The 25,780-nt window shown below is 43.2% G+C and overlaps 1 protein-coding gene across 8 annotated transcripts in view; it reads right to left on the bottom strand.

The window, feature by feature from the left end:
* The window catches only part of dgki (diacylglycerol kinase, iota), a 113,149-nt gene that overhangs the window by 63,290 nt on the left and 24,079 nt on the right, over nucleotides 1-25,780 (bottom strand). For all 8 annotated transcript variants that reach the window (XM_085769969.1, XM_085769973.1, XM_085769970.1 and 5 more), the window contains exon 2: nucleotides 311-419. In XM_085769969.1, coding sequence (XP_085626095.1) covers nucleotides 311-419 — 109 coding nt within the window. The remainder of the gene's footprint in view (nucleotides 1-310; nucleotides 420-25,780) is intronic.

The raw sequence follows: 25,780 nt of genomic DNA, 5'->3' as shown, positions 1-25,780 counted from the left end.
CCGCCCCCTCACCACCTGGACCCAATCCATCCAACAACTTGCAGGATTTGGTTTCTCTGAGTGTTTTATTCTGAAATCTACTCTGTTTTTTTTATTGGATCATTTTAGAAAACAGTCAGCCAATCAGAAGAGAGTCTCAGAGCCTCCTCCTCTCTTCTGATTGGCTGACACCACCCTGTGAGAGAAGAGAAGCTGATAGAGCAGATGGAAAACTACTTTGAGATATTTTTTGCTCCTTCAAACTACAAACATACATAATATATCCTGTTTATACATTTATATATACATAGAGAGAGAGTTTATGTCTGACCGTCCAGTCCACACAGGTACGAAGCTCCTTGTTGGGGCCGTTGGACGCAGGGGGCAGCGAGGGCTGGGGGGGGCCGAGGTGCTGCAGGCCTGAACGTGAAATCGCCTTCCTGTGAAAACAAAAAAAAAAAGAGGAAAAAAAACAAACATCATGAGATATGAAAGAAGAAGAACAAACGTTAAAAATAACCACAGTTCAGTCGAGGACTCGGAGAGAAAGAGAAATCAGCCTGGTCATGGTCACGGTGCTGGTGGTTAAACAGCTACAACAGATCAGATATGACTGAGTGTGGAGATGAATAATTGAGGCGGCGGCCACGGTAACGGCGGTAACGGCGGCGGCACGTTGCAGCCGTTTGAGTGAGTTGAGCTGTGGATGTGAGGATCTGAGGAGCAGCTTGGACGACAGAGCGCCAGCAGCTCGTTGACAGGGTGACAGGGAGACGGCGACTCAGCCGAGCTGTCGGAGCATGACTCAGCAACTCCTCAAGTCCGACTCTCGGCCTCCACTTCCTCTTCTTCAGACGACCACAACCCACAGCCCACATCCCATAATAACCCCCCCCATCACACCAATATGTGATCACAGCTGTGGGACATCGGCTCCATCTGATCAATAACACGACATTATTGATGATTAAATAACATTTTTTACAAACTTAATATTTGACTGTTGCTGCTTCCATCATAAATAATTAAAGTTAAAGAGAAATAATTAAGATTTTAACGTTTCCAAGGGGCTGAAATGTGAAAATTGTGACACTTTGAACTGTTTAAACCTGTCAGCTTCCACTGATTGATTTCAATACTGATCAATCTCCTTGATTAGTGCGATCGATTGATTGTTTAGTTTAAAGGGATAGCTCAACATTTTGGCAAATTGGCCCATACATTGCCATAATCCCTATAGTCATACTGTAGCAGTAGGGTCGTTACCTTTAATTGTCGGTGCAAGCTGTTTTTAGAACGGCGGAGCAGAGCGGCGAGCTGCTCAGAGCTACGCTACGGAGGCTCATTATGGGATTTCTTTGGTTTTCCTCATCAAACTCATCAAATACACAATCCAACAACTCCACAACGCTCTGGTGGACAAGTTGTGACCTGCACATTCACCACGCTATGAGATAATAACACAACGTTACCAGACAGAGTTGTTTTAGAGGGAAATACAGAGACTGCTTGATGAAAAACTGTCCCTGAAGGCAACGTGCATCAGCGGTTTTGCATGAATTTCCCTCTAAAACAACTCTGTGTGGTAACGTTGTGTTATTATCTCATAGCGTGGTGAATGTGCAGGTCACAACTTGTCCACCAGAGCGTTGTGGAGTTGTTGGATTGTGTATTTGATGAGTTTGATGAGGGAAACCAAGAAATCCCATGAGCCTCCGTAGCGTAGCTCTGAGCAGCTCGCGGCTCTGCTCCGCCGTTCTAAAAATAGCTTGCACCGACAATTAAAGGTAACGAACCTACTGCTATGACTATAGGGGTTATGGCAATGGGCCAATTTGCCAAAATGTTGAACTATCCCTTTAAAATGTTCATTATTACACTGTTTGTTCCTGTCAATCAACTAATCAATCAATCACTCGGCTCATTAGTAGAAGTTCTGTTACAGGGAGTTCCTGCTGCAAACACGAGGCAGCGAGTTGGATCAGCACGACTTTTATGGGAAACTGGGAATTACTGGAATGAAGTGGTGTGTGTGTGTGTGTGTGTGTGTGTGTGTGTGTGTGTGTCCATCAGTGGAAAAAGGTTGCACGGAGCATCTGACCCCCCCTCCCCTCCTCCTCCTCTCTCCCTCCCTGTTGAAATTTTCAGTGGCCGTCTGTCTAAAATTATCAAGCAGGACAAAGAGGAGTCCACTTACACACCCTGTAACCTGAGGACACACACACACACACACACACACACACACACACAGCCCAACACACACACACACACACACACACACGTATGTATGCGCAACTCTCTTGGGATAAAAATAGCAGTGCGTGGGAGACAACAGAACAAAACGCAAGGACGTATGGTGACTGGACATATGCCACATAGAACAGGGGAACACACACACACGCTCCTACACACACATACACAAACACACAGTCTAATACAAAGTTGTGTTGTTGTTGTCGTGTTTGTTGCTGTTATTGTTGTCTTTGGGGTCATTTTTGTGAGTCGTTGTATTAGCCGCGTTTCCACCGCAGGAGTTCCTAGTAAAAGGAGCGGGTAGGAACTTCTACAGGAACCGTCCTCTCACTCGGCCCTCTCATACCCCTTTTCCACCGAGCTGGTTCCGGTGCTGGTTCGGAGCCAGTTCCTGCTTAGCACCGGTTCTTTGCTTTTCCACTGCCTAAGCACCGGTTCTTGGTTCTTAAAACTGGTTCCAGACCAGCACCAACTTCTTGCTGGGCCAGAGCTAAGAACCGGTTCTTCCAGGGGCTGGCAGCAGGGTTACCTTAGCAACAAGACCAGCGCTAAGATATACAGACACGTTATCGCTACGTATTAAAGCAGAAGTAAGTGGTCCGGTCGTTTTCGCTAATGCTGCGTTCCAGGCAGGCTTTTGAAATCGTAAATTACAGCTTCAAGTCACAACTTACGACTTTGTAGCGTTTCAGGCAACCCACTCGTGTTTTTCCGACCTGTTTTACCGGTGAAAGTCACTATAACGGCCACTCGTAACTTCCGACCCGTGAACTCGTACCAGATCGAACTGGTACGACTTCACGGTCGGAAAAATACGAGTTTCCTTGAACGCACCATAACAGTCCTCGTCCCTACGTCGCCACATTCACGGCGTCCCTTGGCTGCACACACAGCCCTGCATGCCGTTCTCTCTCCTCATTGGATAAAAACTGTAGGATACGATAAATGTTTTCTCCTGGGCTCAGAGCAGAGCAGAGGGACTGACAGACCCGTGTTTCAGACCAAACACTCTATGTAAGTGATTGCTGTCGGAAGATACAACTATTTAAGACTTATATTAACACAAATATATCGCTTACTTCTGCTTTAAGTTTGTTTATGGATGTAAACACAGTTGAAGCTAACTAGCTGAGCTACAGGCGGTGGCTAACAGCAGCTAACGCTCATATCAAAACATATCGCCGTCCAAACGTAGTTGCCGGTTGCAGCGATTACGGCTGCTTTTTCCTTCTTTTTTTTCAGCCAGGTTTAGTGTTATCGTTAATTAAAAGCCTAGTCTAGGTGCTTCCACGTCGGGTCCAGTGTTCAACACCCGCAGGTCGGACCAGGTTTTAATTTTCAGGTCCGTTTATAACTGTAGCAGGCAGCAAAGACAGGAGCAGCTCCTGGATGGGGAGTGTGGCTCTGACTTGGCTCCTGATCAGTGGAAAAGCAAAGAGGTTCTTTGGAGGCACCAGAGTTGAACCAGTTAAGCACCGAACCAGCACTGGAACCAGTTTGGTGGAAAAGAGGTATCAGTGGCTGTGTCTCCACTGCAGACAGGACCCACCGGGGTCTTATGGCGACATGCAACAGTTTCGATCACCACGTGGTCGTTGTGCAGAGTTTTTTTTTTGTTTTTTTTTAACTGCTCTTGTTGTTGTTGTTTTCTGGCAGTATATAGACGCTTTCAAAAGAAAAAAAAAAAGGTTTTGATCGATCATCACGTAATCCCGCGATTGTGTATTTTCCACACACTTTTTTTTTTTTACCAGGCCTACTGCTACTCTCGTCTTTTACTGAGTTATTAGCCGTGTTTCCACTGCAGGAGTTCCTGGTAAAGGGAGGGGGTAGGAACTTCTACAGGAACCGTCCTCTCACTCGGCCCTCTCGGTGGCCGTGTTTCCACTGCAGAGTCGGACCCCGCGGCGACGTCATGAGTTTCGATCGCCGCTTAATCGTTGTGCGACAGTTTCGACCGTGACATCACCCAGGCAGGTCACAAGCACATGCACAAAAATCATAACAACAACGAAGAAGGATGGAAGGAGCTGAGGTGGTAGGCGCGTTTCTGGTTTGTGTGTTTGTGCACATGGCGGTTGATTGTAATCCTGCTTTTTTTTTTTTTTAACTTTTCACGGCATTGTTTTGCGGCGTGATGGATCCCCAGTGTGTCGAGGTGCGCTGATATTTTCATTTCACCGCGATGACTCAAACCCCCTCTGAATCTCCTCGGTGCTGTAGACTGCAATCAATGTCTGCACCTCACCGTCGGTCCATTTGTGTACATCTTCCTGCTGTTTTCTTGTTGTTTACAGCGGTGTCTGCTAGGCTAATGCTCCCCTTCTGCTCCCCCTTTTAAAAATGCCAGTTGTTTTGGTGCTTTCTGGTAGCGTCAGAGCCTGCTCTAGCTTTAGCCAATCAGCGCCGGGTTAACCTCGAGCCCCACCCAGGAGCTTTTCAGGGCCGAACGGAGTACCTACCCTGGAGTAGGTACTCCGTTGGCCCCTGTAAAAGTTCCTGTAAATGGCCCTGTGGGGGAGGTTCCTGCAGTGGAAACACGCACCAACGGGGCCGGCCCCGTAAAATTACCCCAAAGTTCCTGCAGTGGAAACACGGCTATTCTCTCTTTTTTCTGGCCGTTTTTAAAGGTGTACAGAAATGGCCGTTTGTCCTGTTTGTCGCGCCGAGTTGTCACGAGCTGCAACACGAGTTTACCCGAGTAAGGAAAACGAATTTGATTGGTCGTTATCGAGCGGGCGGGATATTCAAAGCTTGGGGCGAGCCCGAGCTCCGTGTGTGTGTGCGTGTCTCAGACGTTTGAATGACGGATTACGGATCCAATATCAGTGGCTGGTGAATCGTGTACAGGCTGACGTATAATCCGTGCGCCTGCATTATCCAATGCGAAAAAAAAAAACTACACTAAAATACACACTTTCATCCCGGATTTACTCAAAAATAGAATTTTGCACAAAGTTTGGCCTACATCGTCTGATAGATGAGTTATTACACTAATTTTATGATCCAGAGTGGGCTTAAATTCAATTTTCTTTTCTGTACACCTTTAATAACATTTGTGTTTTTAAAATGCCGCTGATTTCGGGGCTTTCTCTTAGCGTCACATCCTGCTTTGAGTCTGACCAATCAGCACAGAGTAAATCTCAAGCCCCACCGGGACTTCTTCAGGGCCGATCTGAGTACCGACCCCCAGGCAGGGACTCCGTTCGGCCCCTTAAAAGTTCCTGTAAGCGGCCCTGTGGGGGAGGTTCCTGCAGTGGAGACACACACCAACGGGGCTGGCCCTGTAAAATTACCCCCAAGTTCCTGCAATGGAACCACGCCTATTGTTGTTGCTGTGTTGTTGTAGTCATTGTGTAGTTGTTATTGTTGCAATTATGTTGTGGTGGTGTTGTTATCTGTGTTTTGTTGTCATTGTGATGTTTGTCGTTGTATCGTTGTCGTGTTGTTGTATTGTTGTAGTTGTCATAGTGTTGTTGTTGTGTTGTCATTGTACCATTTTTGTTGTGTGTTGTGTTGTTGTTGTTTTTAGGAAGCAGCAGCAGCAGCGAGAACAAACTCGTCTCTGTTGAAACTGTTGATGTGGAAGTGAAAGTGACGACAGTCGAGAGTGAACGTGTGAACAATTATGTAGAGATCATCTGGGGACGTGTCTGTGTGTGTCTTTGTGTGTGCGTTTGTGTGTCTGTGTGTGTGTGTATTAATTTGTTGGGATTTATTTTGAAAATCCAGACAGGACAGGAAGTGAAAATGCGTCACTTTACTATTCACCTCTGACCTACTGTACTCACTGTTGTAGGTGACAAACATGGATGTTTCTGTGTCTGTGTGTGTCTGTGTGTGTGTGTGTGTTCGCCTCCATCAGATCCTGATTCTTACAACTGGACTATGAACATCCCACACACACACACACACACAGACACACACAAACACACAAACACACACACACTTAACCCTGGTGCTTATTGCCATGTCTGAGTGTTGAGCGGTGAGGATTATTATAAACTGATTAGTTTTGATCAGATATGAATGAATAGGCTGTGTGTGTGTCTGTGTGTGTCTGTGTGTGTGTGTGTGTCTGTGTGTGTCTGTGTGTGTCTGTGTGTGTGTGTCTTACTCATAATGAGACAATCCATGCATGAAAGTGTGTTTAGCTGCTCACAGGCAGAGGGAGAGGAAGTCACAGTGTACTTGACATGCTCATCGCTGAACAGGATAAATGGGGGAAACACTTAAACACTTAAATATGACAACACACACACACAGACGCACACACACACACACACACACACACACATTAACACACACACACACTCTCTCATTCAGAGGTCACGGGACACCATTATATTTGAGTGAGTCCTAATCTACTAAAAGCAGACAGGATCACAGGCATTAAGGCTCGCTCCTAAAATCTAAACAACAAAAATAAAATCTGCAGCGGGGCTACACAAAAACACACACACACAAACACACACACAAACAGACACACACAGATACACACATAGCAACTTAACCTCAGTTATTTTAAGTAGATTTGTTCTCAGAAAAAGCAGAAAAAAGTCCATCAATCTAAAAATAAATCTTGTTTTAGAGCGTTTAAATAAACAGGATTGATGTCGCACAAATACACACACAGACACACACACACACACAGACACACACACACACACACACAGACACACACACTCATAAAGTGTTTGTGTGTTTTTCTCATCGACTTCTTCAGATGTGACCTGATTTTTGTTTTTTTTTCTTGTAAACACGACGCATCAAACTCTCATTTAGTCGTTTAAAGATCAAACTCCAGTGATTTAACCCTCTGTGGTTGGGACTAGTTTTCGAGGCGGAGGGATACGACTGCTGGTTTCATCACTAATGTGATTGTGATTATTAACGAGCGGCTGCAGCTTCATTAACCAGAAACAAGAAAAGATTCTTTGTCTCAACTCTGATGAAAACACCTACTCTCTCTCTCTCTCTCTCTCTCTCTCTCTTTCTGGATCTATCTCTCTATGTCACTCGCCCTTTCCCCTTTTTACCATCTACCTCTCTCTTCTGCTCCTCTCCTTCCTTCCTTCTCTCCTCCTTCTTTTCCTTTCTCTCTCCTCTGCCTCCTCTTCCCCTCTTTCCTCCTTTCTCTCTCTTCCTCCTCTCCCTCATCCTTTCTCCCTCCTTCACTTCTTTCTCTTCTTCCTCCTTTCTCTCCTCCTCCTCTTTCTCTCCTCTCCCTCTCTTTCCTCCTTCTTTTCCTCTCCTTCCTCATCCTCCTCCTCTTCTTCCTCATTTCTCTCACCTCCTCTTTCTCCTCTTTCCCTCTCCTTCTATTCCTCTCTGTTCTCTCTCCTCGTCCTCTTCTTCCTCCTTTCCATCCTCTTCCGCTCCTCCTCCTTTCTCTCTCCCACTCCTCCTCCTCTTCCTCTCCTACCTTCCTTCTCTCCTACTTCTCTTCCTTTCTCTCTCCTCCGCCGCCTCTTCCTCTCCTTCCTCCTCTTTCTCCTTCGTCTTTCTCTCCTCCTTCTCTTTTTTCTCCTCATCTTCCTCTCTTTCCTCCTTTCTCTCTACTTCTCCTCTTCTTCTCCCTCATCCTCTCTCTCTCCTTCACTTCTTCCTCTTCTTCCTCCTTTCTCTCCTCTCTTTCCTTTCGCTCTCTTCCTCGTCCTTTCCCTCTCCTCCTCTCTTTCATTTCTCTCTCTCCCTTCTTTTCCTCCTCCCTTTCCTCCTTTCGCTCTCTTCCTCATCCTTTCCCTCTCCTCCTCTTCCTCTCCTTCCTCCTTTCCCTCTCCTTCCTTCGTTTTCCTCTTCCTCTTTCCTCCTTTCTCTCTCTTCCTCCTCTTCCTCTCCCTCATCCTTTCCCTCTCCTCCTCTTCCTCTTCTCCTCCTCTTCCTCCTTTTATCTCTCTCCTCTTCCTCTCCTTCCTCCTCTTCCTCCTTTCTCTCCTCCTCCTCCTTTCTCTCTCCCACTCCTCCTCCTCCTCCTCCTCCTCCTCTTCTTCCTCTTCCTCCTGCAGAGGTGGGTTGTCGGCGTTGCCATGACGACGGCACAGCGGGAGCATCGGCGGCTCATCCAGTAATTATATTGGTGGAGAATCTGCTCCTTATGTGTGTGTGTGTGTGTTTCAGTAACTTTACAGTAAATTCAGTTACTTAGACGGGAAACCTTTCTCACCCCTACGTGGGACGACTTAACGTGGACACACACACACACACACACACACACACACACACACACACACACACACACACACACTGATCCTCCACACTGGTGATGATGTAATCCCTGTGATTCCTCCACTGGTTTCTAAATGCAGCCGTGGGGGGGTCAACAGCTACTACAGCTACTACAACAGGAACTGCTCCTATATGCTTCACTACTACTGAGGAGGAAGAGGAGGAGGAGGAGGAGGAGGAGGAGGAGGAGGAGGAGGTGTCATGATCTCCTCCAGACCTTCAACAACAGCTACGAACGTGTCCTAAACGGAGCGAAGAGAGAACAAAAGTAGCGGGGCTGGAGCAGCAGCTGCAGGTGGGAGGAGACCGAGACGCTGTGATTACGTGGGAGAGAGAAAAGTTGGTTTGACAGCGGAGGAAACGACCGCAGCAGAGCGAAGTCGGTTTGGTGTAGGGCTGTCAATCTTCCCCCCAAATCAGGTTCGAATTTCTAACCCATCTCATGTTAAATATTCGAATAATATTCAAATTTTTAATGTGTTTTTTTTTTCTTATTATTTTTAAGCTCATTATGGGGGGGGGGCAGCGATGACGGTGGCGACAACGACACAGCAGAACAATCCTGCATAGGAGCTGTCCATGGTTACTTAACCAAAAGTCTCTTGAAGTGTTAAACAAAGAGAACTATGGAAAAATACACAAGTTATCTTGACGTGAACCATATGTTGCGGTAAAAAAAAAAAAAAAGGATCGTTGATTCGGTGGAAACTCGGCTTCGCAGGCGGGGGCGCAGCCTTCCCCCCCCCGCCTCACGGGGCTGCGGGGTAGCCTATACAGCCCAGAGTAGTGGTGCAACAGATCACAGCTGATCTGAGAGGGAAAAAAAACACAACAACACAACAACACAATAAAGCGAAGGACCAGTCACGACAAAGTGAAGGACCAGTCATGATAAAGCGAGGGACCAGTCTGGGGACACAATAAAGCGTAGGACCAGTCACAATAAAGAGAGGGACCAGTCACAAAAAAGAGAGGGACCAGTCACAATAAGCGAAGGACCAGTCACAATAAAGAGAGGGACCAGTCACGATAAAGAGAGGGACCAGTCACAAAAAAGAGAGGGACCAGTCACAATAAGCGAAGGACCAGTCACGATAAAGCGAGGGACCAGTCACAAAAAAGAGAGGGACCAGTCACAATAATCAGTGTGATCAGCACACAAGTGGTCCGCGGATCGATCAATAAAAAAAAAAAAAGGTGTGCGTGTAGTGTGGGGACACATACGCGCACCGTGGCAGCGGAATGAACGGGCAATTAAAAAAACTGCTCGTATTTGAAGCTGCAGCTTTACCTTTACTTGTGCACAACAACAACTGCATTTTGTTTTATCAACATGTGTACTACTCCGAACATCGCGACGCACTACGTTAATTTGCCTCGTTAGAAACGTTCGAACGTCAGTTTCCACCTTCGAATGTTCTCATTTTGACTAACATTCGAATTGTATTCGAATAGCGAAGTTCGTTCTGACAGCCCTAGTTTGGTGTGTGGAGAGACGGTTTGTGTTTGTTCAGGCAACATGTTGAGGACCGGGAACCACGCGGTGACACCTGTACAGACAGGACAGGGGACACGATACAGCGAGGGACCAGTCACAATAAAGTGAAGGACCAGTCACAATAAAGCGAGGGACCGGTCACAATAAGGAGAGGGACCGGTCACGATAAAGAGAGGGACCAGTTACGAAAAAGAGAGGGAAAAGTCACAATAAAGAGAGGGACCAGTCACAATAAAGTGAGGGACCAGTCACAATAAAGAGAGGGACCAGTCACAATAAAGTGAGGGACCAGTCACAATAAAGAGAAGGACCAGTCATTATAAAGAATAAAGCGTAGAACCAGTCTGGGGACACGATAAAGCGTAGGACCAGTCTGGGTACACAATAAAGCGAAGGACCAGTCTGGGGACACAATAAAGTTAAGGACCAGTCACAATAAAGCGAAGGACCAGTCACAATAAAGTGAGGGACCAGTCACAATAAAGCAAAGGACCAGTCACAATAAAGCGTAGGACCAGACAGGACCAGTCACAATAAAGCAAAGGACCGGTAACAATAAAGCGTAGGACCAGTCACAATAAAGCGTAGGACCAGTCTGGGGACACGATAAAGCGAAGGGACCAGTCACGATAAAGAGAGGGACCAGTCACAAAAAAGAGAGGGACCAGTCACAATAAGCGAAGGACCAGTCACGATAAAGCGAGGGACCAGTCACAAAAAAGAGAGGGACCAGTCACAATCAGCACACAAGTGCCGCGGATCGATCAATAAAAAAAAAAAAAGGTGTGCGTGTAGTGTGGGGACACAATTAAATTGTTCAGGCAACATGTTGAGGACCGGGAACCACGCGGTGACACCTGTACAGACAGGACAGGGGACACGATACAGCGAGGGACCAGTCACAATAAAGTGAAGGACCAGTCACAATAAAGCGAGGGACCGGTCACAATAAGGAGAGGGACCGGTCACGATAAAGAGAGGGACCAGTTACGAAAAAGAGAGGGAAAAGTCACAATAAAGAGAGGGACCAGTCACAATAAAGTGAGGGACCAGTCACAATAAAGAGAGGGACCAGTCACAATAAAGTGAGGGACCAGTCACAATAAAGAGAAGGACCAGTCATTATAAAGAGAAGGACCAGTCACAATAAAGCGAAGGACCAGTCACGATAAAGCGAAGGACCAGTCACGATAAAGTGAGGGACCAGTCACAATAAAGAGAAGGACCAGTCACAATAAAGCAAAGGACCAGTCACGATAAAGCGAAGGACCAGTCACGATAAAGTGAGGGACCAGTCACAATAAAGCGAGGGACCAGTCACAATAAAGAGAAGGACAAGTCACAATAAAGCGAAGGACCAGTCACAATAAAACAAGGGAACAGTCTGGGGACATGATAAAGCGAAGGACCAGTCACAATAAAGCATAGGACCAGTCACGATAAAGCGAAGGACCAGTCACAATAAAGCATAGGACCAGTCACAATAAAGCGAAGGACCAGTCACAATAAAGCGAAGGACCAGTTACAATAAAGCGAAGGACCAGTCACGATAAAGAGAGGGACCGATCACAATAAAGCAAAGGACCAGTCACAATAAAGCGAGGGACCAGTCACAATAAAGAGAAGGACCAGTCACAATAAAGCGAAGGACCAGTCACAATAAAACAAGGGAACAGTCTGGGGACATGATAAAGCGAAGGACCAGTCACAATAAAGCGTAGGACCAGTCACGATAAAGAGAGGGACCAGTCACAATAAAGCGAAGGACCAGTCACAATAAAGCGAAGGACCAGTCACAATAAAGTTAAGGACCAGTTTGGGGACACAATAAAGCGAAGGACCAGTCACGATAAAGCGAAGGACCAGTCACAATAAAGCATAGGACCAGTCACAATAAAGTTAAGGACCAGTTTGGGGACACAATAAACGAAGGACCAGTCACAATAAAGCGTAGAACCAGTCTGGGGACACGATAAAGCGTAGGACCAGTCTGGGTACACAATAAAGCGAAGGACCAGTCTGGGGACACAATAAAGTTAAGGACCAGTCACAATAAAGCGAAGGACCAGTCACAATAAAGCGTAGGACCAGTCTGGGGACACGATAAAGCGAAGGACCAGTCACAATAAAGCGTAGGACCAGTCTGGGGACACGATAAAGCAAAGGACCAGTCACAATAAAGCGAAGGACCAGTCACAATAAAGCAAAGGACCAGTCTGGGGACACGATAAAGCGAAGGACCAGTCACAATAAAGCGAAGGACCAGTCACAATAAAGCGTAGGACCAGTCTGGGGACACGATAAAGCGAAGGACCAGTCACAATAAAGCGAAGGACCAGTCTGGGGACACGATAGAGCGAAGGACCAGTCACAATAAAGCGAAGGACCAGTCTGGGGACACGATAGAGCGAAGGACCAGTCACAATAAAGCGTAGGACCGGTCACGATAAAGCGAGGTTTCGGCCCAAAGCTGAATCATTGAAGCCAGTTCTTTAAACCTTTTGATAAAATGTCTATTTACTGATGTAGGTGAATTGTTTTTGGTGCCAGAACAAACTCTCAGGTTCATAAAAACCCTGCAACATGTGAATAAAACTGTAATTAAATATATAATAAATACCTAAATAACAAATATGTTTTTTAACAACAATGAGTCAAACTGTTGTTACTGTACTTTCTAGACGCCTTCCAGCTCCGGCTCTGACTCACACACAAATGTCAAAGTGGAGAATCAGCGGATTTTAACAACATGTAAATCACTTTTCTAAACTTTTTTTTTCATTTTTACACTCTAAAACATGAAACTCAGCTAAAGTTAAAAACACCCACTCACAGTTTCAGAAGAACAGCCAACATCCAAACTTCCTGTCAGAGTTACAACCGCTTCATTTTCACTTCACACACACACACACAGTCAGACTCACCTGTAGCCGAGCAGCCGGTGAAACCAACGCACCTTCCTCCCCCTCCCGTCCACCCTCCGTCCCCCCCGACAACCGGCCCCGACGTTCGTCATTTATTGATCTCAAAGTTTCCTTCTTCACTTATTCCAGTTTACAAAATACAGAAACGTAGTGAAATCTCCCGGCGCTCCGTTTCCTCGCAGCAGCAGCGACGGCTCAGGTAATTACGCCGACCGAGAGCTGACACCAGACACCTGAGCTCCGTCCACTGTTACACTGTGACGGCGTGTGTGTGTCCTAAGTGTGTAAGTCTGTGTGTGTGTGTGTGTGTGTGTGTGTGTTAGCCTGGGTGTAGCACAGGATAAGATTCAGATGTAGATTAGGTCAAGTTAAAGGTCAGAGCTGAGGAGCTGCAGCCAGATTAGAGTTATTCATATAAAATGAATGGAGTCGGTGGAAGTTTGTTACAATAGAAACAATGTGTGTGTGTGTGTGTGTGTGTGTGTCACTGGATCCCCCACACCTTTTAAGCTTTCCTTCTTTGACCACGAAGGCGACGACACTTGGTGTGTTTGTAATAACTGTTCTTTTCTAGGTCTTTATTAAACGCTCCATCACGGGTTCATAATGAAAAGAAGAAAAAGAAGTTAAAGCAGATATCAGTGGAATGTTTTTGTTAATATAAGTCCTAAATAGTCCTATTTTCCGTCAGCAATCACTTACATGAAGTATTTCAGCCTAAACACGAGTCTCTCCGTCACTCTGCTCTGCTGTAACCCGAGGAGAAAATTTTCCTTGTGGGATACAAGTGTTATCCAATGAGGGGAGAGAACGGCATGAAGGGCTGTGTGTGCAGCCAAGGGATGCGCGTGAATGTGGTGACGTAGCACGAGGACCAATTGATGCCTGACAAGGGCGGGGGCTGCTAACTCATGGTGCGTTCAAGGAAACTCGTACTTTGTGTTTTTCCTTCCTGTGAAGTCATACCAGTTCGATCTGGTACGAGTTCACGGGTCGGAAGTTACGAGTGGCCGTTATAGGGAACTTTCACAGACAACAGGACGGTAAAAACACGAGCTACGGGTTACCTGGAACGCTACCAAGTCGTAGTTGTGACTTGAAGCTGTAACTTACGGTTTCAAAAGCCTGCCTTGAACAGAGCATTAGCCGAAACGGCCGTGCCGATGATATCTGCTTTAAACTCTCTGTGTTATGTGTTTCAAATCGATCAATAATGTTCAATTCAATTCAATTGAGAAAAGATAAAATATCAATAAAGAGACAATAACATTATATTAAAGTGGCCGAGCTCACAGATGGGAAACTGTGTGAGCTGCAGCTTGATAAGAACAGATATGGAAACCAATCCACCAATCAGTTAGATGGTTGATGAAAAACAATTAGCAGCTATTGAAAAAAAACAACTAAAATTTGCAGGGTTTTTTTCATTTACCTTATCTTTTACGTATTTGTTTCCATATTACAATATAGAACGTCTCTGCTTATTCTATTTTTATATTTTATCTGTATGCATTAATTATATTTACCTCTTTATCTTAATTTATATGTCTGTATGTGTTTATAATATGAAGGTATGTGTGTGTATTTTTAAGTATGTGTGTGTTTTATTATCTATTTTTTTAATCTATTTATTTTTACTCTTAGTATTTAATTCCTATTTTGAGTTTTTTATTGTCACATACTGCTATATATTGCCTGTCATTCATTGTCATAGGTCAGGAAATGTTTTGCAAAATGTTATGTAAAATGATTAAAGTGTTTAAATAAAAACTTCTGAAAAATATTTCAAATTCCTAAAAGAAAAGAAATTAATGTTTTTTCTTTATTATACTGTATGTAAGAGTTATCTGGATATTTTGGGGGTCAAATGAAAAAGTAATCATCAGAATAAGCAAAATGATCAGTGGCTCTTGTCCTGAAACCAGTTCACAGACGTATCACCGTTACCCAGAATCCTCTCTGTCCACGTCAGGCCTTTGTTTACATCACCACTGACACATATTCATCACATTAACAGCATCATGACCGACACACGGAGCAGCATCAACGTCTCTATCTGTGTCACTCACCAGGACAAAATGGTGCTTTTTGAGTTTTAACTTCCTCTCTCTTCTTCTCCTTCTTCACCTCTATCCATCCTTCTCCTCCCTCCCTCCCTCTCTCCATCCTCCTCCTCCTCCCTCCTTCTCCTCTCCGCTCCCTTACAGGTGAATCTGAGCTATTTTTGGAAACCTTACGTAAGAGATAACCTGGCAAGGGCAACCTGAGAAACACATGCAGACAGACAAGTGCATGAGCTCATACTTGCAAATGGACACACACACACACACACGCACGCATGCACGCACACACACACACACACACACACACACACACACACACACATATATACACACACACACACACACACTCATCCACTCAGAGAGCAGCAGTTGGACTGATATGGAGATTTAAAGGCCAAGAAGACCAGGACTTTATTTTAGGCTTTTTATGCTGATGGAGTCCTGGAAAAAAAAAAAAGAAGAAAAAAAGACTCAAACTAGATTTCAGAGGATTTAAACGTCTCCTCTACTTCAGAGCTGCAACTGGAATTCATTTCATTATCCCTTTCAACTTCTATAATACTCACATCGATATGATAGATAGATATAGATATACATATTTTTATTTATTGGTCATTTTACCAATAAATATTGGTATTAGAGTGGAATTAGAAATCTTCAAAATACCATGAAGAAATAGAAGCCGGGTCTGTTTCTATTTTCTGCAAGTGTCACTGTACAAAACCTCTCAAAGCCTACGATCGCCCGTTTGAGTTCTCAACGGGCCTGAAGACTAAAACCCGACCCGATGCGACCAAAACAAAAAGGAAGCCCGTTGTCCAACCCAAGTTAAACATGATTTCAATCCGGTTTCAACTTGTAAATGAATGCTGCTCTGGATGTGACTCTTTTAAACAGTAACAACAGAAGAACCATTTGAGAGGATTTTCCATCTTTGCTGAGCATAAGATTTGTTCTAAATTGAATAAAAGCCTGTCTCTGATATAAGACGGGTCAGTTCAGCAGTTGAAAGGAAGAAAAGAAATACGGTATCTTGATTTTGTTGCATAAATACTCATATATATTTACTTTATATGAAAACATAAAAAGTAGGAAATAGTCTAATCTGAGAGGCTGCAATCAGAAAGAACAGAAATCACTGAAACTATTGATCCATGAGTTAATCACGTAAACACAGCTCTAAGTTTGTCCATAAAGTTCGATGCAAACATAATGATAAACGTACTTTCACTTTCATTTTGGACGGAGGTTTGGAGTTCCTACTTTACAGACTGGCCTCTAATGCAACACACCAATGTGTAATATGAGAAGTGGGTGGGAAGCCAGTGAGGGATCATGTCCTTGTAAAGCGTTATAACTAACAACTTTATCATCATTAACACTACAATAAGAGTTTCATTGGTTAGTTAATTGACAAATGTGTTGAAAACATTATATTGGACATGTTTAACATTATTATATTTAATTATAACACATTAAAAAACACGATAAAGGCCGGTATGTTGAGGAAATACGATAAAAATGAGTTGAGTTTTGTCATGACAGGTGAGTTATTTTGTCATCGGTGCAACAATAACTTATAATTTTCCACTGCAGAGCATCAAGAAGCAGCTGCAGCTTCAACATGACTCAGTTTCTGATCGTAGCTTCAACCTTCATGTAAAAAGTCTGATTCATTCACGCGCTGTCGAGGACGTTTTTCAGAGACGACGCCTCCCTCCTCCTCCTCCTCCTCCTCCTCCTCCTCCTCCTCCTCCTCCCTCTTCTTCATTTCTTCGTCGTCCTTCGTCCACTTCAATCTACCAAACGCTGGTTTCTTTTCTGTCCTGCTGCTGCTCCACTTCTGCTCCTTTATTTCGCTGCTTTTCAATCTTCACCCTTCGTTCAATCTCATCCCAATTTCTCCACCTCCCTTTATTCTCTCCTTTCCGCCTCTATGTGGGTCAGTGTGAAAGGCTTGTGCGTTGCCGCTGGTGACACAGCATGCACGGACTAAGTGTGTGTATAAGTGTGTGTGTGTGATGGATCCCCACAAGCACAAACACATTGAAAAATTCAGACTGACTTTGAGAGAGCGGCATCAACAGCACCCTGGGGACCAATGAAGCAAACGAAGGCTTGTGTCTGTAACCGACACCACCGACGGCCAGAGATAACATCTGACCCGCTGGATCCTCAATCCCAGTGAGGCTTTAAAGGGATAGTTCACCCAAAATTGAAATTTCACTCATTATCTACTCACCCTCATGTGGACTAAGGGCTGGGAGAAGTTTCAGAGTCCTCCGTGGCTTCTCTGAGTTACAGGGGGTCTCGGCGTAGCAGTGCATGTCCATATAACGGTTGCAAATGGATACCAACTGTCTTCGTAACAAAAAGACACACCAAAAAACATCCAAATACCTCCATGCTGCTCGTATGTAATGTCCGTCTTGTATTGAAGCCCCGAAATGCGAAATTGTCCTGAAAAAAATTAAATAAGTCTATATTTCAAGCTTGTTTTGTAGCGGAAGCTTCTTGAAGCTCCTCTTCCCCGTTCGTCAAATTTGGACGAACTGGGAAGAGAAGCTTCCACTACAAACAAACTTGAAAAATAGACTTATTTAATTTTTTTTCGGGGACAATTTCGCATTTCGGGGCTTCAATACAAGACGGACATTACATACGAGCAGCATGGAGGTATTTGGATGTTTTTTGGTGTGTCTTTTTGTTACGAAGACAGTTGGTATCCATTTGCAACCGTTATATGGACATGCACTGCTACGCCGAGACCCCCTGTAACTCAGAGAAGCCACGGAGGACTCTGAAACTTCTCCCAGTCCTTAGTCCACATGAGGGTGAGTAGATAATGAGTGAATGAAATTTCAATTTTGGATGAACTATCCCTTTAAAACAAAACCAGCACCTGAGGTCCACATGGGTTCTGAGCAGGAACATGAAAAACCACCTCCAGGCCCCCGAGATTAGATCCCACAACCTCAGACCTTCTATTCCTGGTCTATTCTTTTCAGATAAACCCATTCAGTCTATTTATACTCTGTACTGTAATTACTTCTGTATGTAGTAGTTTTTATTGTTAGTGGTGGAGTCTAAAGTCATTCCCACTGGGGCGGTGGGGGTTGGGGGGTGGGGGGGCAAATTCCCGTCCCACCCACAGGAGGGATTCACAGGAAATGATGCCGCACCAGATCCAGAGTTTTAGATTTTCTTGATATCGGCCGCACTGTTCACTACAACAGTTCACTGGAGTGGTTGTAGGGTAAAAAATGGAAAAATTAGGTGGGAGAGAGATTTACTCGGCCAGTGTGTAGTCCTAAATTTGTGAGAAAACAGTTGGATTTAGCGATAAGAAATTACTTTTTGTCTAAACCCAGAATCATCATTAAAGTGTCTGTGTCCTTTTAAAGTTTAGTGCTGATTGTCGGACCTTGGAGAGAAAAAAAGCAAATTAAATTTTTTGTTGTTCTGAGATTTTTTTAAGGCAAATTTGCAACTTTAAATTCAAAGATTCTGCATTTCTAACCTCTTCCAGCTCGTATATCTGTTAATGGCCCTAATGTGCCACCGTAGTTTCCTGTTCACTCCCCTACTGAAGCAAAATATATGAATTAATGTATAAAGTTCCCGGTTATGTAACATACGTACGTCTTTTATTTTACCGTCTCCAACAAACCTTAAAGGAAACATTGGAGGACATTGGTAAGTTTTCATGTTGCTACACACTTAGCATTAGCATCAACAACTGTTTACTTATCCATCTTACCAATAGCCGCAATCAATGCTACATACAGTAAATGATAAGAGATTTTAATACACTTTCTGGGCAGCGTTGCCTCCTCAGGGCAGACTGGAGGCTACTGACTCGGTATCGGAAAGGGCTAACTGCTTACCATGCTAACGTTAGCAGAAGAACCGAAGTGAGGCAGATCTGGAGATAAAGGACTGATATTTGGTGCTCAATTCACAACTTTTTCCTCTACAAAAAGCCTCACATGCTAACGTTATCTTACAAGTAGCTCCTTTAAAAGACCTCTAAATAATCTGTACATCCAATGAACCAAGAAACCTGAAGGATTATGTAACAGAAAACACGTTAGCCTCAACTTCAACTTCTGTGCTCATTCAGCCACATGGTAATCAAACACTCTGCTGGTAGATTAGTGAAGATTTATCATGTTTTAAATCGTCTATGTGACTTTGAACAGGAGCATTTCCTCAAATCATTCAAGGAACTCTGAGGTCATCTGAAAACCTTCTCCATCTCCATCTGCATTCCTGAGCGTCTCTCCCTCGACAGCGACTAGGCATATTTTTGGTCCAACGTGTCCGTACACGTCTGGGTTTCATTTATCAAGACACTGAAAAGAGCCGGAAAAAACACAGCGGCCTATAGAAATCCATACGTTATCCTACGTTTGTCGCCGTAGACGTAGAGCAACCGAGCACTGGGAGGCCTCAGTCTGACCTCAGAGACACACAGGAACACCACGGACATACATACAACAACTGACAATAGCAGGAAGAAATCAACACACACACACACACAGCAACACACACACACACAAAGAGTTACTATAATGATCTCCAGATAGTTGTGTATGAGGTAATTTATTGTCGATCCGCGCACAAAAAACATTTTCTTATCTGCAGACACTCTTCGATAATCACACTCATCTCTCTGCTGCTGACTGGCCGATGTGTTTATATGAGTGTGAGAATGTGTGTGTGAGAGTGTGTGTGTGTGTGTGTGTGAGTGTGTGTGTAGAGAAAGAGAGGGGGCAGGGTGTGAAGGGTGTGGTTGTCATGGCAACCCCACTCAGACTTCCTCTCCGGTTTTATCTGAGCGTACAGCATTCCTCCCTGTGTCTGTCCGTCTTCCTCCCTGTGTCGGTCCGTCCGTCCGTCCGTCCTGTAGCTCTGTCCTACATTATTATTATTATCGAAGCTGCAGCTCGACCACAGACGACAACAGGCCAAACACCCCCCACCCCACCTCACCCCCTCCTCCCCCACTGAGAGACCGTGATTCTCCACCTGACGAACCACCTGACACACCTGTGGAGCCTCACACTCCTTTAACTGACGTCCATCGGCACGTTTAAGGACTTAAAGTCTTTGCAGAATTGAGCCGTCATGATGAAGACGATGGCTCAGAGCAGCAGGAGAGACATTTATAGGGATGGGCATTGATTAGATTTTAATGATACCAATGCATTTATCAATTCTTCTCATTAATCTGATTCTTTTATCGATTCCATGCTGCTAAAATGTCACACGCTCATTAATAATATGAACAAGATACTAATGACAACACCAGACGTCACCTTGGAAATGAGTAAGACTGATTGACGAGTGATGAAATTGTCAAAATTGTTCAATATTGGAGCGTTTTAATCATTAAATCTAAACATCTGTTTGAAATCTTCGGGTCGCAGGTGTTGCACGTTGCACATTAGCATCATTTTATTTGAAAGGAAAGTTTCTGTCTCCTGGACAACATGATTACATAAGGCAGGTACGGTACAGTGAGGTAGGAAAGGTAAGGTAAGGGACAGTAAGGTAAGGTAAGGTAAGGTACGTGTACGTGCCCTTCTTTTCCCTATAAGAGGGGCATGGTTGCTGGTCTCCAGTGTTCGGACGCGTGCTAGTGCAGCTAACAACAAAAGGTGCCCAAGGCGAGGGTTTGTGCTAAAACACACATTTATTATAACAAAATACACAATACCTCCTTGGCGGATGGGACACGAAAGCACATAAAGACACGGTCAAAACTGTATGCCTTCGACCAGCACACCTGGCACTAATTGTCCTGGCCCTAAATACCCCCGCGACCCGCAAGCGCGTGACGCCACTTCCGGTGTCAACGGAGGTTACAACAATAAAACCTGCCAAGTACAAACACCAAAATAAAAGCGCAAATATGGCTCCTACAGTACGGTAAGGTACGGTACGGTACGGTAAGGTGAGAAAGGTAAGGTATGGTATGGTATGGTAAGGTAAGGTAAGGTATGGTAAGGTAAGGTAAGGTAAGGTAAGGGACGGTATGGTATGGTAAGGTAAGGTAAGGTAAGGTTAGGTAGGAAAGTTAAGGTACAGAACAGTAAGGTAAGGTACAGTACTATAAGGTAAGATAAGGTAAGATACGATAAAATATTCCTATATTTGTCCCATGGGAAAATTTCCAATTGATTTCCAGTGATCTGATTCTTTAACTCCTTTATTATCGTTCGTACTGACTTCCTGTTTTGTGATGTCATTGTTTTACAGGCCACACGGGCGTAAGAGGAGACATCGAGAAATTAATTGTTGAGTACAGATGGAAATTATATCAATAAGTCAAACCAGCTGGAACTGGTTCTGAACTGGGATTAGTTCTTTTCATGAGTAACGTTTCTGTTTCCCCTCCGACAGAGCGACGTGCTACTGATCAATCACTGCAAAGCCAACAGACAATCAATCAATCTATCAATCGATCAATCACTCGTTAAACAGGCGACATTTACAACAAGTGATAAAATGTGATAATAAGTTAAACAGTGAATAAAATGTTTCACACAGGAGCAGAATAGAAAGTGTTGTTGTTCCCAAGAGTGGATGTGAAGTGGAGTTTAGATAAATCAATGTTTTACTGTTGCTATAGCTACTCTATAGTGTGTGTGCGTGTGTGTATTTGTGTGTATTAGTATAGACAAAGTGCTCCTCCAGAGTTTCTCTCTCTACTTTAATAAGTATAATATATTTAATGACAGTGTAGTCGTGTCCTCTGTGTGTGTGTGTGTGTGTGACAGTGTGTGGGAGTGTGAGAGCAGCTGCAGCTGCAGCTTCACTATCAGCTCTGATTAACTCACTGTCTTCACACCAGCACACACACACACACAATACACACACACACACACACACACACACACACACACACACACACACAAGTTCACAGGCAACTTCAACAACGGTGCAGAGTGGCGACCAACAACACACACGCACACACAGAGTTCGAGGGGTGTGTGGGATAGAAAACACACATTAAAATTATCTATCATAGCTAATCGACAGGTAATAATCAATAAATCTGATGATATTGTCTTAGTTTAAACAGTTTTTCTTCTGTAACGGAAACTTGTTGTCAACACTGACTCTGTTATTTTTCTATTTCCTGAACTTTCAGAAACTAAATGATGAAAATATGTAATAATATATAATATAATCATTGATTAGTGATGATAGAAAAAACACAATAAAGAGCTTTTAAAGGAATTCAAGGGATAAAAAACATTAAAACTGGAATCAGTTCAAACACCTATGTTACATTTTTGTTGTATGTTTTGTCTGCATGTGTGTGTGTGTGTGTGTGTGTGTATCCGGTTGTGAGGCTGGATACAGGAAGCCTGACTCTTTCCCTCTGACCTTCCTCCCTCTATTTATAAGCTCTCTCTCTCTCTCTCTTTCTCTCTCTTACACTCGTTTTCATGCTTCACTCTTTTTTTCCCACTTTTTACCATTAGGAATTAAAATCAAGAATTTCAACATCGTCCATCCATCAATCAGAGCTGCGTTCAAAAGCTCCAACATCTCTGTAACACTAACACACTGTAAATGATTTACAAGCTGCAACCATTAATAATGTAGATTTAATTTAAACATGCACCGTTTATCTGCTTCATGCTTTTACACTGTCTGAGCTACCAATAAAAATACAAATAATGGTAATGATATGATAATATGATCTGTCTGACCTGTTTGTAAAATAAACATTAATATTTAAAGGGATAGTTCAACATTTTGGCAAATGTTACGGAGGCTCATGGGATTTCTTGGTTTCCCTCATCAAACTCATCAAATACACAATCCAACAACTCCACAACGCTCTGGTGGACAAGTTGTGACCTGCACATTCACCACGCCATGAGATAATAACACAACGTTACCACACAGAGTTGTTTTAGAGGGAAATACAGAGACTGCTTGATGAAAAACTGTCCCTGAAGGCAACGTGCATCAGCGGCTTTGCATGAATTTACCTCTAAAACAACTAAAACATCAAAACTTCTAATCTAACTTTAATATTCCTGTGTAAATTACAAACATAAGTGCGAGTTTGAGGCTTTTATTTTGAAGTAACTGTGGTGCGTTTGCAGGCAACAGTTTGCAACGGTTCTGTCTGCGTGAATAATACCAATAACACACATTTCATTATTATTAATATTAATAATAATAATAATAATGAGTCTGTCTTGAACGTTTCCCTTCGTCACAGTGAGTCTGAGTGTGAGCACGTGCAGAGGTGAAGGTCTGAGTCCGACCTTCACTCCACTCCTCCTCCTCTGGCCTACATTCACTCTCCTCTGGGGGAGGATGGAGGGAGAGAGAGAGAGAGAGAGAGAGAGAGGAGGGAGTGAAGGAGAGAGCATCTGTAGGCGGTCGTTGGCTTTGCCCAAAGGCCTTGGCTTCTCTCCTCGTCCTCCTCCTCCTCCTCCTCATCTTCATCATCTCCTTCACACTTACTCTCTCTCCTTCCCTTCCTCCATCTCTCCTCTTCCTTACATCCTCATCCCTCCATCCACCCACCCTTTTCTCTGCATTTTTTTTTTGTTTACACGTAGATTTGTGGTTTAAACTCTGATTTACTCCAGATGAGGAGGAGGAGGAGGAGGTTTCCTGAATTATCAACAACCTATTGGTTAATTAAAAATACTATGACCTATAATAATCAGGTTTCTGAACTGAATCATGAGAATCAGAATCTAATTGTGAGATTTTCTGCTCATTTATTGGATAAATACCAACATTTAAAGATGCAAAAACTATCTCAGGTTGTGTGATTACTCCAGATTTTTTGTTTTTTACTAACAGGATAATAAAAATATTGCAAAAGCAGGTTTTATCTGCACTCGACGGAGGGTTTAACTTCCTGTTTTTAAGTCTGACATGAACAAGGAGCTCATATGATTCAATTATCAACTCAACCACCGCTGAGTATTAATCAACTGATCAATTCACATCAAAATCAGATGATATTCAGTTTTTTATCAAATGTAGAGAAGCTGTGAAGTCTCACATTAATATGAGATAACACACTCCATTGATTTTCATAATATTAATCTAATTTAATATGACACACACACACACACTCCTAGGAATATCTAATCACCAGTGATCAATATGAGTCACCACTGTGTATGGATTGGTTGTGTCATATATTAATAGTAGTTTATTGTGTGGTAAAGTGCAGCCGTGTTGAATCACTTCACATTTATATAATAAGAATATTTCTTAATTTAAAAATGAATTTCGAGGTTTTTCATCTTGAATATTTATAATTTCTCTACAGGATTCACTTCAGAGGCAACGCTGCTTTTACACTACAGTGTTTCAGTGTGTGTGTGTGTGTGTGTGTGTGTGTGTGTGTGTGTGTGTGTGTGTGTGTGTGTGTCCAGCAGAGTCAGCAGTGAATCTTCTCCAGAACTCCCACTCAGAAAACCCACTCTGTTTCTATAAGTAGGAGAGAGAGAGGGAGAGAGAGCTGCTTATTGTCTGTGAGCTGATTACTACAGTCATAGTGGTGGAGTCAACACACACACACACACAACACACACATACACACACACACACTGGTACAGCGAGTGGTTGATGTTGAGGTGGGAGAGAAGTGAGTTCTGAGAAGCTCGTGAAACAAAACCAGTGGAGTGGAACAGAAAAGTGTTGTTGTGTAAAAATGCAAGAGAGAGAGGCAGCTACACACACACTGATCCAAACCAGATCAATAATCTATAATCAACTAGTCGACAGCTTGAATATGAGTCCCAGCCTTCACTCAGTAACCTGCTGCACACACACACACACACACACAGTTTGTATTCTCTAGTCTTTAGTGATGTGATTTCCCACGACAGGAACAATAAAGTTTGTTCTGGTTCTGGATAAATCAATGAATCCTATTGATCCAGTCGATCGATCGTATCAATAAAAACACAAAGAAGCAGAGAAGAGACGAACACATGAACTGGTTCAACATGATTATCGGTATCAGTTTCCATTTGTACTGGATTATAACAGAGACCCATTTAATCCCATCGGTCACAAAAGTGACCGTAAAAAATATTTCAGTTCAGATGTTTATCATTGTTTAAACTATAGTAAAGTAACAAGAAGGAGAAAACGTGACCTGGTGCTGTTTATATTATTCACTATGTAAGTATTACCAGTATATATATTTATTAAATAGCATCTAAACTGCATCTTTATTCATTCTGACTGGATATTTATTGGATTTTTTATTCAAGCTACTCAACAAAAGTGACAATGACAAATAAAAATTCTTCTTCTCTATGTGTGAAATCTTTCATTCACTTAAACGTCTTGTGAATTTTAAAGATGAACTTTTCATTTATTTTATTGATTATCGGTGGAAAGAGACTGTCCGATGCTGATTATCGAAAAAATGACGAATATCGACTTATATATTATCTGCCATGTAGATAAACGATCGATCCCTAAAAAATATTCATAATCAAGGTGAAAATCCTGCACGGTTCCTCTTTAAGCACTTTTAAATCCAGGTTAAATACATTTCTCTTTTCACGTGCTTATAGCTGAGCTCTTTTTAAGAACTTTAAAACTTTATCGATTTTCTTTTATTCTACTTTTTTATTCTTCTTTGCTCCTACTTTTAACTCTGTGTTTTAAAGAAAATCATTTGTTTTATGCTGTTCTTTTTTAATGTTTTTTCTCTATGTAAAGCACATGGAGTTTCCTTGGTATGAAATGCGCTATATAAATAAAGATGCCTTGCCTTGCCTTGCTTTTAAACTACTATGTATGAACTATTCCCTAAAAAACAGACA

Source organism: Trachurus japonicus, chromosome 23, assembly GCF_045865225.1.
Source record: "Trachurus japonicus isolate A0001 chromosome 23, Traja_1.0".
Classification (NCBI taxonomy): Eukaryota; Metazoa; Chordata; class Actinopteri; order Carangiformes; family Carangidae; genus Trachurus; species Trachurus japonicus.
This window is presented reverse-complemented; position numbering and strand designations above follow the sequence as displayed.